At 44.7% G+C, this 16,800-nt stretch overlaps 1 protein-coding gene across 1 annotated transcript in view; it reads left to right on the forward strand.

The window, feature by feature from the left end:
* The first annotated feature begins 5,992 nt into the window (after positions 1 to 5,992).
* PLXNC1 (plexin C1) overlaps positions 5,993 to 16,800 on the forward strand; it is a 70,495-nt gene continuing 59,687 nt past the window's right edge. The window contains exon 1 of the mRNA XM_064419734.1: positions 5,993 to 7,080. Coding sequence (XP_064275804.1) covers positions 6,133 to 7,080 — 948 coding nt within the window. The 5' untranslated portion in view covers positions 5,993 to 6,132. The remainder of the gene's footprint in view (positions 7,081 to 16,800) is intronic.

Raw genomic sequence — 16,800 nt, forward strand, 5'->3', positions numbered from 1 at the left:
CCACTCAGAACCTATTCTAGTCCTGGAGCATATCAGTATGTGATAATGCTACAGTGGGTGGCTCTTGCAACCAGTTCTGTAATTAAAGTTAAGATGATTATTCTTTAACACAGTCATTTTGTTTATCCTTGAGGAAGATTACAGCATCTTATTCCCCAACTTTGAGCACTTGTTTTTTTTTAATTTTGAGTGAGTATTCCAAGTTGAATTAGAAATAAATTTCATCGCTATATTTTAGCATGCATTTAAATTTTTCTATGGCCTGAAGGTTCTTACTGGAATGACACAGAATTTTCAAATCGTACTAGGTGAAAGTTTATTGAATTCATGTCCAAAATTTTTAAAAGGTGCTTGCTAGACTTCTGCATTAAAAATTCTTGATTTAGTCATTAAATGTTATGTTTGTTAGGAACTATTGTTGTTTAGGAATGGTACTCCCCAGTTCAGTGCCCCCACTGAGATTTTCCAAACCACACGCTTGCTCCCTGCTTTGCCCCTCCCTCCCCGCCTGCAGAGGGCTGGAGGAGAGAACTGGAGGCACAAAAGGCAAAGATCATGGGTAGAGATAAGAACAAGTTACTGGAAACAGCAACGAGATAAGAAAAGGAACAGTAACTGCAACAACACTAATGACAGAGGGTACAAAAAGAGAAACGATTCACATGGAAAACCCCCCCAACAATACCAATGGCTCCCTTCCCCACATTTACTCAACCAGAAGGAATCCCTTCTCCCTGGAACAGACTCCCTTCCCCATCCCCAGCAACGACAGGAGGTTGTATAGAATAAAGTACGGAATAAAGTCAGGGTCATAGCCATTCCCCCTCCTGACTACTGCAAAAAATTAACCCGGTCCTGGTCAGAACCAAACCAGAAATTAATAGGATGAGGACGAAACTGAATAAGAGAAAGGTGTCAGAGATAGGAAAGCATCAAGAATTTAGGCAGATGGTGACTCTGTGAATGGCTAAGCTGATGCAAAGCAATACTATGGAGTTTTTGTGCAATAACAGATAATGTGTTTTTAATAAAAAGGTCAACTAAGAAACACTCAAAGAATCTGTGAAAAGGATGTATGCATCTCACAGCCTCAGTTCACATCAATATCACCTTAACAGAGATCTACCCAGACTCCTGGTGGTTCATCCACCATTTCCTCTGCCACTTCTTGGCCCATGCCCAACTTAATACCACAACCCTCTGCTTAATTTAGCATCCCTTCAGATCTGCCAGCAGGAAAACCTACACAAGCTCTCCTACAGCTGACTCATTCATATTGGACGGGTTGATTTAGCTATCTTAAATAGAAAAGATGTTGACCAACTAGTGGTTTAGTAAGCCTTCAGATGAGTATCTCCTCTGCAAGTGTAAATGTGCAAAGGGGAAAAAAAAAGAGGAGTTTAGAACAGGTTCTTGATAATTTTCCTTATCTACTGGCACAGACAGATGCTGCAGATTAAATTTCTCCTTGACAAATGGTGTGTTTGTCTAAGGTTGAGGAACTGACTTGGTGCAGAAGTTTCTGGTTGGTGTTTTGGCTCATAGAGGAAGGGCCACATAAATTGCTCTTACTTCATACCTTGCTCTAGGTCTTAGGCCTCTCCACTGCATGATTATCTCTGACTGAATACACAGCCAGGTCAAGAGCTGGGGTTACTTTTAAAAGTAACCCAAAAGCTCCTGCAAGGCTGCAGTTGAATCTCTGCATGCCTGTGGCCCTCCATGGGCTGCAGGGGCACAGCTGCTTCACCACGGTGTGCATCACGAGCTGCAGGAGAACCTCAGCTCTGCTGCCTGGAGCACCCCCTGCCCCTCCTTCTGCACTGGTCTTGCTGTCTGCAGAGTTGTTCCTCTCACATATTCTCACCCTGCTCTGCTCTGACCACAATTACATCTGTGCAATAAGGTTTTTTTTCCTTCTTTTAAATATGCTATCACAGAGGTGTTAGCATCATTCCTGATGGGCTCAGCCTTGGCACTGGCTCTGCCGGACAGGGTGGAAGCTGCTGGCAGCTTCTCACAGAAGCCACCCTGTAGCCCCACCCCCAGTTCCAAAGCCCAGACACACAAGCCCGACACAGTTATAACACGCTGCTCCCATGAAGGGAAGCATTAACCAGCAGCCAGAGAATTTTGCTGTGTCAGAGATGCCCAGGAGTTGTGTACAGCTCCAGCATTTCATCACAAGGGAGCATCTCCCTGGGCAAGTGGATCAGATGCATTAGTGGGACTCCAGCAGTGCAATGTTTTCCCTGGAGCCCATGGACACATCACTGCTGGCTGCAGCTGATAGCATCCCATACAGATGCCCAAAGAGTTACAACAGCATAGTCCTCTTCTTGAATCTGCTATTCCCTCGTTGTGAAGACCAATAAAAAATGCAAAATGGTCAGAAACTTTTAGACTAAACCAAAATCTAAAGAAAAAAAAATATCTAAACAGAAGGAAACAAGACTGAAAAGCAGAACTAAAATCCAAATCTGCAAACCCAGTTTCAGTATTCAAATGCCTGTGTCAGAAAAGAAATCCTTCTCAGAAAAGCTTTTTCAGAACTGCCCAGCATTTCCTTTCTATTTTGTCAACATGCAGTTACAGTAGAAAATTGTCTTAACTATATAATGAGAAAAACAGTTGTTTCAAGGATTAGACCAAAGATAAAATGCCCGTTAACATTAATACTACCTATGTAAATGAAAGGTTATTTACCCTTTGCAAAAAAAACAAAACCAAACATTCAGAACTAAGCTAAGGTAACCACATGGATTTAATCAACAAAACAAATAAAACCTTAAGTGGTCTTGAAACTTCAAAACAGGAGAGATATCAAAGTGAAGCTACATAAATTAAGCATAAAAAATAAATCTCATTTACTAGTAATATTTTGTAAGACTGTCTGTGGATTCATAAATTCAGAGAAATTTAGCATGCAGGTGAAAAATAAGGAGGAGGGAAGCATGAACTGTAGTGGAAACGCAATCTTAAGTAAATTTAGGATGTGTTCTGCCTAACACTGTTGAAGATCTAAATGAGAGCTCTTTAAATTGTAGATGTAAAAACAAGTCCTGGTGTGATTCACATTCTAACTTCAGATCTAACATGACATGCTGAAATACATAAATGTTGCTTAGGATAGCAAAGGAAGCTCCATTTGCTTCCCTGGCTTTTTTATAAATTTTGATTGGGGTGCCAGAGTTAGACAGAAATGCTTTGTAAATTCTAACATTAACAGGCAGACTACCTTGTTTGCCCTCCCTTCAGTGCCTGAAAAATAAAACACAGTACAACAACAGGATAAAAAACACAATTATGGAACTGACAGCCAAGGGAATACAGTAAATGATTTGCTGTTGTCTGCTTAGATTTTATAGAAGTATTATTAAATAGTTTGGGTAGGAAGGTATCTTAGAAGGTCATCTAGTTCCAGCATCAGTTCATGCTGGAATCAGTTCCGTCATGAAGTGATTATGCTGTTTTCTGGTCTGCTGTGTTAATAACAAATGTTACACTCTGAAGCAGTACAAAATAAACCTGTAGCTTCCTTTTCTGTTTCCATAACACCAGTAGAAGCTCAACTTTTCCAGTATCCAGATAGGTATCTCTAGAAGAATGTGTTGAAGATAGAAACTCCTATTTACTTCAGGGGCTTTGAAAGGAATTGGGACTACTTTGCCGCTTCAAGAATTGGGTCACTCATGAGCAAAACTCCATGCACTAACTCTCAGTGCAAAGCTGGCTCTCAGAAGCATAAGCAGAATTAAATGTTGCAAGATGAGGCTCTGGTCCAAGCTACCACTTTGCTGGAAAGAGAGAGGAAAAATCAGAAATAGAAAAGTGACAGGCAGGGAATAGTCTGTAGAACTGTGCTCTGATAGCTTGGGACAGGAGGGATATGACCTCCCATCCCATCCCACCCCATCCCATCCCATCCCATCCCATCCCATCCCATCCCATCCCATCCCATCCCATCCCATCCCATCCCATCCCAGTAGAACCTGCTAGCCCCCACAGCTAGACTGTTTTCATGTGACAGCCACCGTATGCAGTTCAGTCCTCCCAGGATAAAAATTGAAGCAGAACGCCGCTTTTTGGCAGTTTTGGCAATCACAGAAGTCTGCAGTCCTGAGTGGTTGCTGTTCTCTAAAACTAGAACAAGCCTGGCCTCATTTAAACAAACCAGCCACTCAGTGAAGTACATGAGGCTTATCCTAAACATAAAGCCTGAGAAAGCGTTGCCTGCAGTACATGCAGAGCTTGGTGATTTTGCAAAAGGAGGGATGTTCGCAGAAGATGACCTGTTGCTAGAGTGTTCTGCAGCCAGAATAAGAGATGTCTTGCAATTAGGATGCTGATATGCTTTGCTGTTTAGCCTCAGTTTAGAGCAAGAGGAAGATCACAGACAGTTTCATATTTGAACTGAAATTAAACTAGAAGACAAGGTAGTGTGTAGTACACTCCCGTATGACATGCTCAGCCTCCTTTGCAAAGACGTATAAATGACATTTCCTTACACAGCCCATATTGGTGATATGGGCATGAGGATTTACTTTGCCTACATGCTGGCTGGAAGTTCAGTCCTCCATGGGTAGCTGCAGGCAGTGTTAGCACACAGAGCACCTCTTTGCATGGCAAGAAGAAAAATTGTGCAATGATTCTCTTCCACATCCTCTGCTACATTTTACAGATTTTGGATGCGTTTTGGAGTCACTGAACAAGAGACAGGCAAATGGGCTGTGGAGAGCTCTGGACTTCATGGGAATATTTGTCCTAGACACTTTTTACTGCAAAATTATGGAATATTTTTGCTGACCAGAGCAACATAAATTCTTGCACAATAACTGCTGCTGGGCACTGTCGTGGTGAAATATAGTCAAAATTTGTTAACATTGTTGCAATTCCTACTTGAAAATGTTGCACTTGACTGATTCATACAGAGGTTACTTTGTTCTAATTTTTACAGTCCCACTTTTTCCTGCTGTCAAGCCACTTCAAGACAAAATCAGTTTCAATGGAAGGTCAGATGACTTCTCAGTTTTGAACATTACATCCTCTTCTCAGTAAGGCAATGGGCCCTACACCCATCCTCACCCAGAGTTTCCAGAGGCACCCAAAAGAGAACACTGAAAGGCATCTTTGCTGCTTTTAACTTTTTAATTTAAAATTCAGCAAAACGTTAATTTACCGTAAGCTCAGCACGTGACCTATACTGCACATTGTGCTGAACCTCAGCCAGCAGTCACAGGGTGGGAGATGAAGTAAATCAGTTGCTCCATTCAACGTGGCCCATCCTGTCCCCAGTGTGCACTGGATGGGCATCCATCTCTCAGTAGCGTAGCTGGAAAGGGACAGGTTTTTTGTGTGCCCTGCAGGACTCGGGGGAATGCCGAGAGCCTTTGTTCTACCTCAGGCAAGACCAAGATCTAACCGGGGTCTCTGACCCCTCAGCCTTCCCGCTCAAGGTGCCATCGGCCGGCTGGTTGTCGAGGCTGCTGTTTCGCGGGGCGGTTCTGCGGTGCGTTTGAACGGGGACAGGACGGGTTTGCAGGCTGGCAGCGGGCGCTGCCGGAGCCCAGCAGAGTCTGACCCACGCCCACAGCCGGCATCCGCCAGCGGACCGCGCCACCGGCTGCCCCCGCTCAGCGCCCTCACCGCCGTTCGCCCGCCGCCCGCGGGGGGCTTCAGGCAGCGCACGGGAGCCGCCCTGCCCCGGAGGGACTCCCCTGCTCCGGTGTCCCGGAGGGGTCCCCGTGCGGGGCCGGGCAAGGTGGGTGTCGCTCCCCGCCGCGTCCCGGCACGCCGCTGCTCGCCCGGCGGCCGAGGTGGGCTCCCGCGGCGCCGCCGCCGCCCACCGTCCGCGGCAAGGCGGGCCGGCGGGGCCGGGGGGCGGAGGGGGAGCGGCGGCGCACGGCGGCTCGGTGGCTCGGCAGCCCTCCCGGAGGAGCCCGGCCCACCTCTCCCGTGCAGGCACCCCCTCCTCCCCGCCCCGAAAGAGGAACTCCCCGCCCGCGCAGCCCGGCCGCGGCGCAGGGAGCAGCGGCGGCAGCGGCGGCAGCGCGCCCGGCCCCTCCGCACCATGGCGCAGCAGCGCCCGCCGCCCGCCGCCGCCTGAGCGCCCCGCGGCGCCGAGCCGAGCCCATGGCGCCGCCGCCGCCCGCCCTCCGCTGGGCGCTGCCCCTGCTGGCGGCGCTGGCGGGCGCCGCCGGACCCCAGAGCTTCGAGCTGCCGGGGGCCCCCATCGACAACATCGAGGTGAGCGGCGGCGCCGTGCTGGTGGCGGGCGGCAGCTGCCTCTACGAGCTGCGGCCCGAGCTGCGGCCCCGGCTCCGCGTGGTGCCGGCGGCGGGGCAGGGCTGCGGGGAGCCCCCCGGCACGCGCAGCAACCTGCTGCTGTACTACGAGGAGGCCGGCGGGGTGGGCGTGCTGCTGACCGGCTGGACCCAGGATGGCGGCGCCTGCCAGGTGTGGGAGCAGCCCTCCTACCGGCAGCGCTTGAACCAAAGCGAGGTGGTCAGCTGCCTGCCCGACGGCTCCACCGCCGGCGTCGTCTTCCAGCAGGCCGGCGCCTGGTACCTGGCCGTGGCGGCCACCTACTCAACCAGCGCTGACACGAGCCACCTGCACTGCGAGCCCTCGAAGTCGGACAAGGAGACCGTCATCACGGTGCGCAGCATGGTCAACCTGAAGTCCAAGGAGGAGCTGGGCATCATCAAGCGCAGGGAAGAACCTTTGCACTTTGTTGACGCGCTCCAGTGGGGAGATCACCTCTTCTTTCCCTACTACACGTTGAAGGCCAGGTTGGGCAATAACACGGAGCCACCCAGCATGGCTGTCCTGCGCCAGCTGCGCCCTTCAGAGGGTGGCCTTACTTTGCAAGGGCACGTCTATTTGGACTGCGGGTGCAGGAGCCTCATTATTTCCTCCAGCCTCGTCCGCCAGGGTGAGCGGGGCTGGTGGGTGGGTGTGTTCCGCCACAGCCACAGCGCCAAGGCGTGGAACAGCACTGCCGTCTGCATCTTTGGGATGGAGGAGATGAAGGAGCAAGCCTGTGCATCCACACACTTCAATATGAACGGGAAGAGCTGTGTAAGTCTGGGCATCGTTTGCTAAGCTTTCACCCTGCACGCCCTTGTTGAGGCTGTTATTGTTGTGGCTGTTGTCTGTGCATGACTCACGGGGTGTCCCTGACCTGGAGGCACAGGAAGTTTGCGAGAAACTTCAGAGCCACACCAGGCTTTGCACATCAGCCCTGGCTCTGTCGGCTCTCGTGATTTCTCCAGCTTGTTCTGTTTCCAAAAAGCTGATCCTTTACCAGATTTTGGTATACTTCCCACCTACCTGTTGGGAAAGACACATCTGAGGGAGCACCTGAGGGCATCCTGGGTCAGATCTGAGTCTCGGGCTTCTCCCTCAATGTGTCCTTTTCAGCCTAGGATTAGTCATATTTCATTTTATTTTCCATACAGCCTAGATAAAGCATCTCCTATCTTATTCTGTGCACTCACATCTCATGTCATTGCAACTACATCAGAAATAAAAAACCCCATCAGATTTGCTCTGTGCACTGGGCTGTGTGCACTGTTATCGCTGTCACTCACTAGTTATCTGTGGTTGCTTGTTCAGTGGTGGGTATCTCCTCTTGCAATTGGCCTTGCTTGGGAGGGCTCTCACAGCCACCTCCCCAAATCCTTGTCTGCAGCAGACAACAATAGGGGATATCTCTTTGTTGTTGCAGTGGTTACATTTCCACAGACAGTGGTATCCCATGGAGTTCCCCTTGTCACCTACTTCAGTAACACTCTCCAGCTCCTTCCTCCTTTTCAGGGTGAGCTGGGCGCATGGAGGGTGGGATAGGCAAGGCTACTGGTTTTGCTGTAGCCTCAGTAGTAAAGAAATTACCTACAAATTACATTATATAGGAAGGTAAAAATGTCATTCAGATGAAGAAGGTGCTTTTGAAAGGCCTGTCCATGCTTTTAACTTAAGTTAGAACTTTCCAGAGCTGTGGCAAAAGGATCGCTGAAAAGTATCACGGAGAACCATAAGGGATCAAGCAAGGCATCATAAAGCAACCCCTAAGCCCTTTGCAGTTCCCACACCTTCCAGGGTCTTTGCAGCTAAACTTCTGAATCCTTGATGTGTTACAATAAGTTTCTTCGAAATTCCTTGAAAGAAGTGCAGTAGATTTACTGGCACTCCTTGGCTTTCCAAATCTAACTCCTAGCGGAGTGCAGTGCTGAGATTTTTTTCCAAACAGACTACCAGAGGGCATGTGTGATTCAGTCTGCTCATCTCCCTACTGAGCTGTGAGACTATTGCCAGTGTTAGAGGACGTGGTTGTGAATGAGAACTCCATATGTGGGTGAGACAACTGTGCTGAAGGAAATAGTGAAACTCACTACGGAGCCAGAGCCAATCCTTTGATTTCCAGTGCTAGTTTACTGCTTACTGTGTGATTTCTGTGCTCCCACAAGGCAAACTTCCGGAATGAATTTGAAGCCTCATTCTGATCCCAAAATACCTATTTGCTTGTTGGAATTTTAGTTTGCATTGTTTGTTCCTGATTACTCATAATGTTTCTTAGCAAAGTGCTTTCTGAGCCTGCAAAACAAAACAGATAAAGAAAGCTCTCTGGGCTGTAGATCCTTTCTAAGCATTTTACAGAACCTCATGCAAGACATTTCAGAAGAGCCTCATGGCTCTCGAAGAGTAACATTGCAGGTAAGGTGAGGCACATATTTCTGTGGACAGGGCAATTCCCTGTCCCCATTGCCTCTCAGGGCATGAATATGAAAAATCAATGATGCACTTGCTTCAGGATTGGTCTGATCCAGATCAGCCTCCTCTGACTCCAGCATTACTTTCATGTCCCAAAAGGCTCCTCCCTCCTGGAAACTTAGATTATATTTGGATACAATGTTGAAGAATCTCAACTGTTACAATCTTTAAAAGGATTGCTTACTTAACCCTGTGTCCCAGCCTATGATGATGTTATTGATTGTAATATTTTGGCACAAGAAGTGCAGTTTGCCACTGAGAGAAAAGTGGTATTTTAATATTTTGTGAGATAGCAGAACGTGTGGGTCCTGTGAAGTAATATGACCTATAACAATATATGGCTAATTAGCTATCTTTTAAAAAGCTAATTATATGTGCTTATGGTGTATAAACATAGAAATAAATGCATGTAGTTCAGCTTTAATATTTTTTTATACTACAGAAGGTTAGGCTAGGCTATTGCAGAATAAGTTTGGAGATGACAGGCCCATATGCTGCTGCTTCTGGGTTGTTTTAGACCAGATCCTTCTACCGTCTCTCACCAAAGTATGGGAGTCCCTGCAATCATGGAATATGCTGTTCTTGTGATGCCTCAGGTTTTAGCTTTTACATTTTTCAGATTCTGTACTGCTTTAGTGTGTACTTCTGAGCTTCATATTAGGGGATAGTAAGCTCTCTTCACAGAGTAGCTAGACAAAACAATTCCTTCTCTAGCTGGGGACCAAGGACAAATGATCCAAATTTCCAATTTATGCCCAAGAGCACAAACAACTGTGGACTGAAGAGTGAAAACAAGAAGAATGGGACTTAGTAAGCTAAAGCTGTAATTGGATAATTAACTCCAATATGCTAATGGACCAGAATTTACAGAGGTGTGAGACCCTGCAACCAGTTGTCTATTTTTGTGACGATTTTGGGTTCATCTTGGGTGTAGCCCTGGCTGGGAGTGCCTCATAGCACGGAGCTGTCAGGAGTACTATGAAGTGTAGGAATGGCAGCAAGCAGCAGTACTTAACACTGCTTTAAAGTCCAGTCTGCTAAAGACAGTGTTGGTCTTGAGCAAAGGAATGTGCTGCAGCATTATGAGCGCTGTGAGTGCAAGACCTCTCTGGTGATTGTGGTGCATGGACGGTGCTGAATGTCAGTCTGGCTTTTGCATTGCAGATACCATGTGTTGCACGGTGCTGCGGGTCTTGGTCGTCTCTGCTGGGTACACTTGAATGCAGGAGCTCAGGTGTGATGTGGATCCCAAACATGGGACTATCAGTTTATGTAGGAATTGAAAATACAGGGATTTTTTCACTGCAGGAATACAATTTATAGTAAGCATACAGATTAGAGAGTAGTGGCAGTGCGTTTTCCTTCTGATCTTGTCATCCTTCAGATTTCTGTTATTATTCTGATTACCTTTAGGCAAGACATCCTCCTACCCCTCTCCACTCACATTGCATTTCTCAATAGCACACTGCAAGAGGGGCTTAGCCCAGGGTATTTGTGCTCCTGAATTCCCTTTTGTGCTGTTGCTTCATGGTGTACTCTGAACTCATTCCTGTAAGGTACTGAGCTTTCTGGGCATAACCCAGTAAAGCACTTAATGACATATTTAACATTAGGCATATATAAGTATTTCCATCATCTTCATGCCCATGCACTTAAAGTAAAGCATGTTCTTGAGTACTTCACTGGATTGGAACCAAATTGCTCTGCATCCTGTTGGAACTCACTGTAGGTGTGTAATCTCTTTAGCTTCGCTTTGCCTCTGAGGCCAAAGTTCTCATTTGCATTAAGTTTTAATGCTGGATTAGAGTCTGTCATTGAAAACTAGTAATTTTTAATATCCCTGCTTAGCAACTTTATCAAAAAGTATGTGGCTGCTACAAATTCTGTGGCATTTATCCATATGAGAAGTAGGTAAGTCCATTTTTGTTTTGTGCAGTAGTGTGCACAAAGAAGTTTGTCCTACTTGCATGTGTTTATTCAGGACATTGGCACTACTTGATTCCCAGAGACAAGATTTCTATCTAGCAAGAGGCAAGTGGTGTTTTAGTTGAAATTACTCTGAAAACATTTTGCAGTTTTAAATTCAGCTATTTTTTCTTTGATCCACGTGTCTCTTAGTTTTGCATATATCTACTTACATGCACTATCAGGGTATATGTGTTACTGGACTCTTTAGCATATCCTACACTTACATGAGTGCATCTTCTTCACAATTTCCTTAGTTAATAAAAGTGAATTTGCCAAATCTCATTCTCAATTTCTTTTCAGAAACTTGACTGAGTACTTACAAACACAGGAGGAAGGCTGGAATTTGTTACAAACTTGCTGTGGGAGTTAGTGAACTTTAAGAAAGGCTTTTATTCTGTTGTTCTGTGACAGAACAGGACCTACAAGGATCTCAGGTCTCTCACAGACAAGCCAGGATGTTGTGAGTCACAGCCAAGTAGATGAGTAGGAAAAGTGTTCCAATTGGAGAACATCAACAGGGGAAAGAGTAGAGTGTTACCTAACCAGGATAATGACAAATCTGGAAATTGGTTTTGCCATTTAAAAAGTTGCATGAGAAGAAAAAGACTCAGGGAGATTCAAGGATTCACAATTTTTCAGATAGAAAAAAAAAAAGTTAGGCATATATCTGTAAGAAAGAGAATTGATGTAGTTTATATTAAGGTGTTTATTTGATTATATGAAAAGGCTAAGTAGTTGTGATAGTTACTAAAAGATAAACTATCTTGGTTGGATTTTCATCTGTTATTTAATGCAAGTAAAGAGTTGTAGCAGTCTGTTCTTTGAACTTTTTCATTTTTCAGTGGTTGATACATACGGGGGTTGGTATGTATCCCTTAATTTATCAAACATAGTTTGGAATCCTAGGACAAATCCTAGCTTGTGTAAGCTCTACCAAAATGAGATTTTGAAGTCAACAGAGTCACATCAGTTTAATTACGTCCTTTAATTTGCAGGAACGACATTTGAATTTGTGTGGTAGCTCATTCCAGAGTGATTCATGGTCTTTTATTTAAGGAAAGAATTACTGACTTCTAAATATAATTTTGTATCAAAATTGATCTTGTAATTAATTTTGTAGTAGTGAAGTCAATCTCCTGAGTATTACAGACTGCTAGTGTTACATCTGATGTTTGATGGGTTTCTAGAGTTAATGTTTTTGAAGTGAGTATTTCTGTCTCATTGTAATGAGCTTTCAATTCATCCCTGTTTAGTGCGGGAAGTAAAGCTACTGAAGACTTGTCAACTCTCACACTCCAGGGATGGGGACTGCACAACCTCTCTGGACAACCTGTTCTGTTTGATTGCCCTCATAGTGGTGCTTTTTCATCTCCTGCTCACTGGAAACCTGCAGTGTTTCAGTTTGTGTCATTATCTCTTGTTACCTCACATGCACTTGTTTAAGAGCCTGGCTTTGTTTCTTTAGTCCCTCAGAAATTGTCTCTTCTATAAGCTGAACCCACCCAGTTTTGGAAAAGGCCTGTGAGATCATCCACGACAAAAGCATGTCCCTAAGAACCACATCTACAAGTCTTATAAATACTTCAGATTTGTCAGGCATGATTTATTCTTGGTAAATTTATGCTGCCTTTTCTCAGTCACTTTGTTAGTTTCTTGTGTCCAGAAATGGTTTAAAAGATGATTTTCCCCATGATTCTCCCAGGAAAAAAGTGAGACCTACTAATGTAGGTTTTTTTTCCCTGAAAAAAATCTTGGTTTTTTTTTGAATATCGGTGCAGTATTTGTCTTTATTCAGTTGGAGACTTTACCTGATCTCCACACCTTTTGAAATACGAGAAAATAACCTTTCAGCTTCATCAGACAGTCTCTCAGCATCTTCCTACAGATCCCATCTGTCTTCCCTAAAACTTGTAAAATCTGAGATTTCTTAAGAGATTTCTGGCTTAATCCTCAAAGTACTTGTAGTTTCTCTCCTCTTTGAACTCTGTGTGTATAAAGGACCACAAGATGTTGATGGCTGGTGAAGACCAGAGCCATGTCTACATCCGCTGTCAGTAAATCTTCTGAGCTATTCAGCGTCTGGTGTGCATTTTCATTGTTTATTCTTTTATTGCTTATGTGGTGGAAGCTCTTCTTGTTGTACCATACCTTGCCAGTTCCAAAACCAGGTGAGCCTGGGTTTTCCTAATACCATTCCTGCATGTCCAGAGACTTCCTCCTTAGTCCTGCTTCCTCCTCCTTCATGCTGTTGTTCTGCAGTGTAGTTCAGTCATGACTTCCCTGTTTAGCTGGAGGCCATCTCATGCTATGTCTGCTTGTTTTCCTGAGTTTTGTGTTTGACAGAGATTGTCCTGAAAGACCTGCTAGCTTACTTGAGCTCTATGTCCCTTCAAAGCTGACTCTCAGGGGATCCCACTGACCATTTCCCTGAACACACTGAAGCCTGGTCTCCAGCTCTCTGCTCGGATTATCACATCTTCAGTCAGTTCTTCTTTGGTTTTGCAGAAGAGCATCACTCTTGACTGACCCCACAGGTTAACATAGCCTGGAGTCCCATCTTATTCACCTTGCCCCCAGAGCTTTGTAGTTCTGATCTGCACTAGGCTTTGGTGTCCATGTGGATGTGCAACAATGGGCAGTGGTCCAAGGGATGGAAAATTACCACAGTCTTTCTGCAGTGAGTAGAGTCCCCTAAAAAAGCCCCAACCTCTTGTAACAGCATGACTGTTTAGCAAGTGTGTGCCTTCATCGGTCACCCACCACTTCCTTTTGCTCTCTGCTAACACGCTGTTCAAGCTCAGTTGGTTTCAAAGCCTTCCTTAATGGAGCTTGTTCTCCCTCACTGGTTATTAGGACACTTCACCACTTCTGTGAACTTAGATCTGAGGGCAGAGAAGGACTGTTTTTGCTGATGCAAGAAGTCACTAGTTTCTAACTTCCCCATCTCAGGAGTCTCCATCAGCATCTCACTCAACCATAGCCTCTGACTGTTCTTCCTGCCTTGCATCATGAGCCTCCGGATTTGCCTCTGCAAGGTCTCACTGAAGACTCTGATTTTCTGGTTATCCTTGATTTTTTGCAGGTTTGTCCACCTAACACTGCTGGGCAATGCACAAATCAAAAAATTTCCTGGAAATAAAATTGTGGAATAGTTCATTTTCTCATTCCTTAGCCCTAATAAAGGCTTGCTGCATCCCCCAGTAGTTGTTACCATCTGATATAGTAAAAATTGATGGAGGTGGTTAAAGGATGGGGAAGTTAAGAAAGAAAATAAAGTCCTGAAAGTTCTTTTCCCCTAGGAAAAGCATCTATTGTTTCAGTGTTGACTATTGCTATACACTACTTACAAATCTTGTGTCCTTTTGTATAGCTGCATCTGTTCTTTCACTCAGATGCTCAAACCCTTTATTTTTACTTTTTGGACAGCTGCATATGATGAGTGCTGCGTGAGCTAAAAATGCTGCCCTTTCCTCTGAGGCATGCAATGTAAAATAATCAGGAGGAAATCAAGACAGAAGTGTGAATATGGTTGCTGCAGCTGGAGTCCTATGGAGATACATCTGAAAATGAAGTGCCAAATAGAAAATTAGTATAAATACCTTCCATGCCAATAACCAAATAACTATAGACTGTACAGGGACTACAGAACAGAACAGAGAAAGAAACTGAAAAATTTAAAAAGGGAGGTCTTACAGGGTGGTGTTATAATTTCTTTTACTTTTCTTGCTTTTGTATATGCCTGAAAATGTTTTAGGATAGACAAACAAATGACCATGGAGATGAATGACTCTTCAAGTGTAAAGCAAGTTTAGACTGTAAATGCATTTTTAAGAATGGATTTAGCTGTGAAAGAAGCAGCTTGGGAAGGCCCTACAGTGCTGTAACCCTATTAGTCACAGTGGAAGAGGTAAAAGGGCTTGTTAAAACAATAAATGGATGTGGAAAAAGGGTGGCAGAAGGGTGAAAGCAGCAGCTGCACCCTGGAGGAGATGGGCAAACTGGAGGAATAGGTTGCAAAAGAGAGAAGGAGATTTTTTTGGTGACTGTCCACTGTCTGAATTCCCCCCATTCTTATCTGTGTTAGCTCAATGTCGTGTTGACCCTCCCTCTAGCGAGCAGAGGGAGGGGAGGAGACTTCCACACTTGTCAGTATTGGTTTTTCAGTCAGATGAGGAGGATGCACTGATATGACACTGGTTATTTTATTAGTATGTGGGTCAAAATAAAATCTGGCAGCAAAGCTTTTCAGAAACAGGGTGAGTACTCCTCTTTTCTGTGATCTTGTTGTACAGGGTCTGCGAGGAACCTAGGGCAGTTTATCTCTCTTACACTCCTACATGGTGCACCGCAGAAAAACTATTCCTAATTTTGTTTGAAATGAAAGTGTGGGAGCTCTGCTTCCTCACTCCTTGACCTGAGTGAAGACTCATTGAGTGCACTTGTCCTGGAGTTTTGTTACCTTCTGATCTATTATAAAGCGAGTTAACTTTTTCCACCTTAAAATGCTTGCAACCACACCCTGCCCCACTTCCCTATCTAGCACAGATGCCCAGGGTACTGGAGTCTCATGGCCAAGTAAGTTCTACCAAAGTTCTGTGCCAGTGCATGACACAGTGTATGCTGTGTCTTCTTCCTGCTTCATGAAAAAATAAATAGTGGCTTTAAATATGAAAGTTAATCAAGTCTTCTTTTGTTCCAAGTGGCTGTTCTTTTAAGCTAATTAAAATCATTCAGATGATTGAAGAACATTTTAATTGACTTAGGATTGCAGTTCAGAAAAAAAAATAAATTTATAGTTGAATGACTTTGGGATTAAGCCAGCATCATACCATGCAAGAGAGTTAAATTCAGCTGTTACCATGTTATGGATTTGCTTCATAACTTCAAGAAATGCCTTCACCTTACTTCTAAATGTCAGTTTTGATGATCCAATCCACACTTTGTTTTGTGCATTTAAGTGAAATAGGCTCTTGCACTCAGAGGGTTCCTGTAGGTTTAGGAATCTGTCCTGGAGGCTGAAATTCTGGATTTGGTGAACTAACCTACAGGGCTTGTTCCCAAGGAGCTGGTCTTGCCTGAGCTCTTATCTCCTACCACTCCATGCCTGCCATTCCTTTGTGCCAGCACTGGTGTTTGTGCAGCCACATGTTCATGTGATGAGGAGCATGACTCAAATGAAATGTAGGTGGGTAGATTTACAGAGCATCTTCTAGGCACATCATTGCCTTAACTAAGCTCACTGGAAAACATTATACAGGGAAAGTGAAGGAAAGCTTGGCTGGGGCTGGACCCATTTGGAGAGCAGGTGGGATCATACCTTTGGCAATGTCTACCACAGAGATTGACTTAGAGGACTTTAAAACCGAGTTACTGCTTACTAAGGAGACACATGGGCTTCTAGGGATTCCCCCTGGTAAATGGTCCTCTTCTCACACATGTAGATTTCCTTACATCATCTACAATCAGAGTTTTTTGGTTTGGTTTTTCATTCCACAAGATACAGGGACTTCCTGCATGATGTTTTTCTCATGAGCAGCTTGCATGTGTTTGCCACTTAATTTCCTCCAGGTGAGATGGAGAATTGAGGGTAACATGTTGATTTTAAAGCTCACACAGCTACGTTTATGTTCTCCATGACATGAGCTTTGTATTGCTTTATCTCATTTTTATGTTTATGTAATACACAAGTCTCTACTTCCTCTAGTGTCATGGAAGATGAAGGTTTGCATTTTTATACACACAGACACTGTTTGTTTGAAGTGTCTTCTTTCTCCAGAATATTTGCATGCCTTTGAGAGAGGTTGCTGAGTGTATCTAGCCTTCAGGTGATGGCAAAGCATGGCTTCATTGAGAAGAACTGGAAAATCAGAATAAACCCAGGACTCATGTCCCAAAAAAGAGAAATCCTATTGCAAAGTAACTTAACTGCTGCTAGGCTGAGTCTGTATCCTACTGAATTCAGTGATTTAACAGCAGCAGATATAATATTTGTTCCAGATATGGGTGTTGTCACACAGGAAAAACTAGATTCATGTGTAATTTCCAATAATGTGTTGCTCT

This window comes from Passer domesticus, chromosome 5, assembly GCF_036417665.1.
Source record: "Passer domesticus isolate bPasDom1 chromosome 5, bPasDom1.hap1, whole genome shotgun sequence".
Lineage (NCBI taxonomy): Eukaryota > Metazoa > Chordata > Aves > Passeriformes > Passeridae > Passer > Passer domesticus.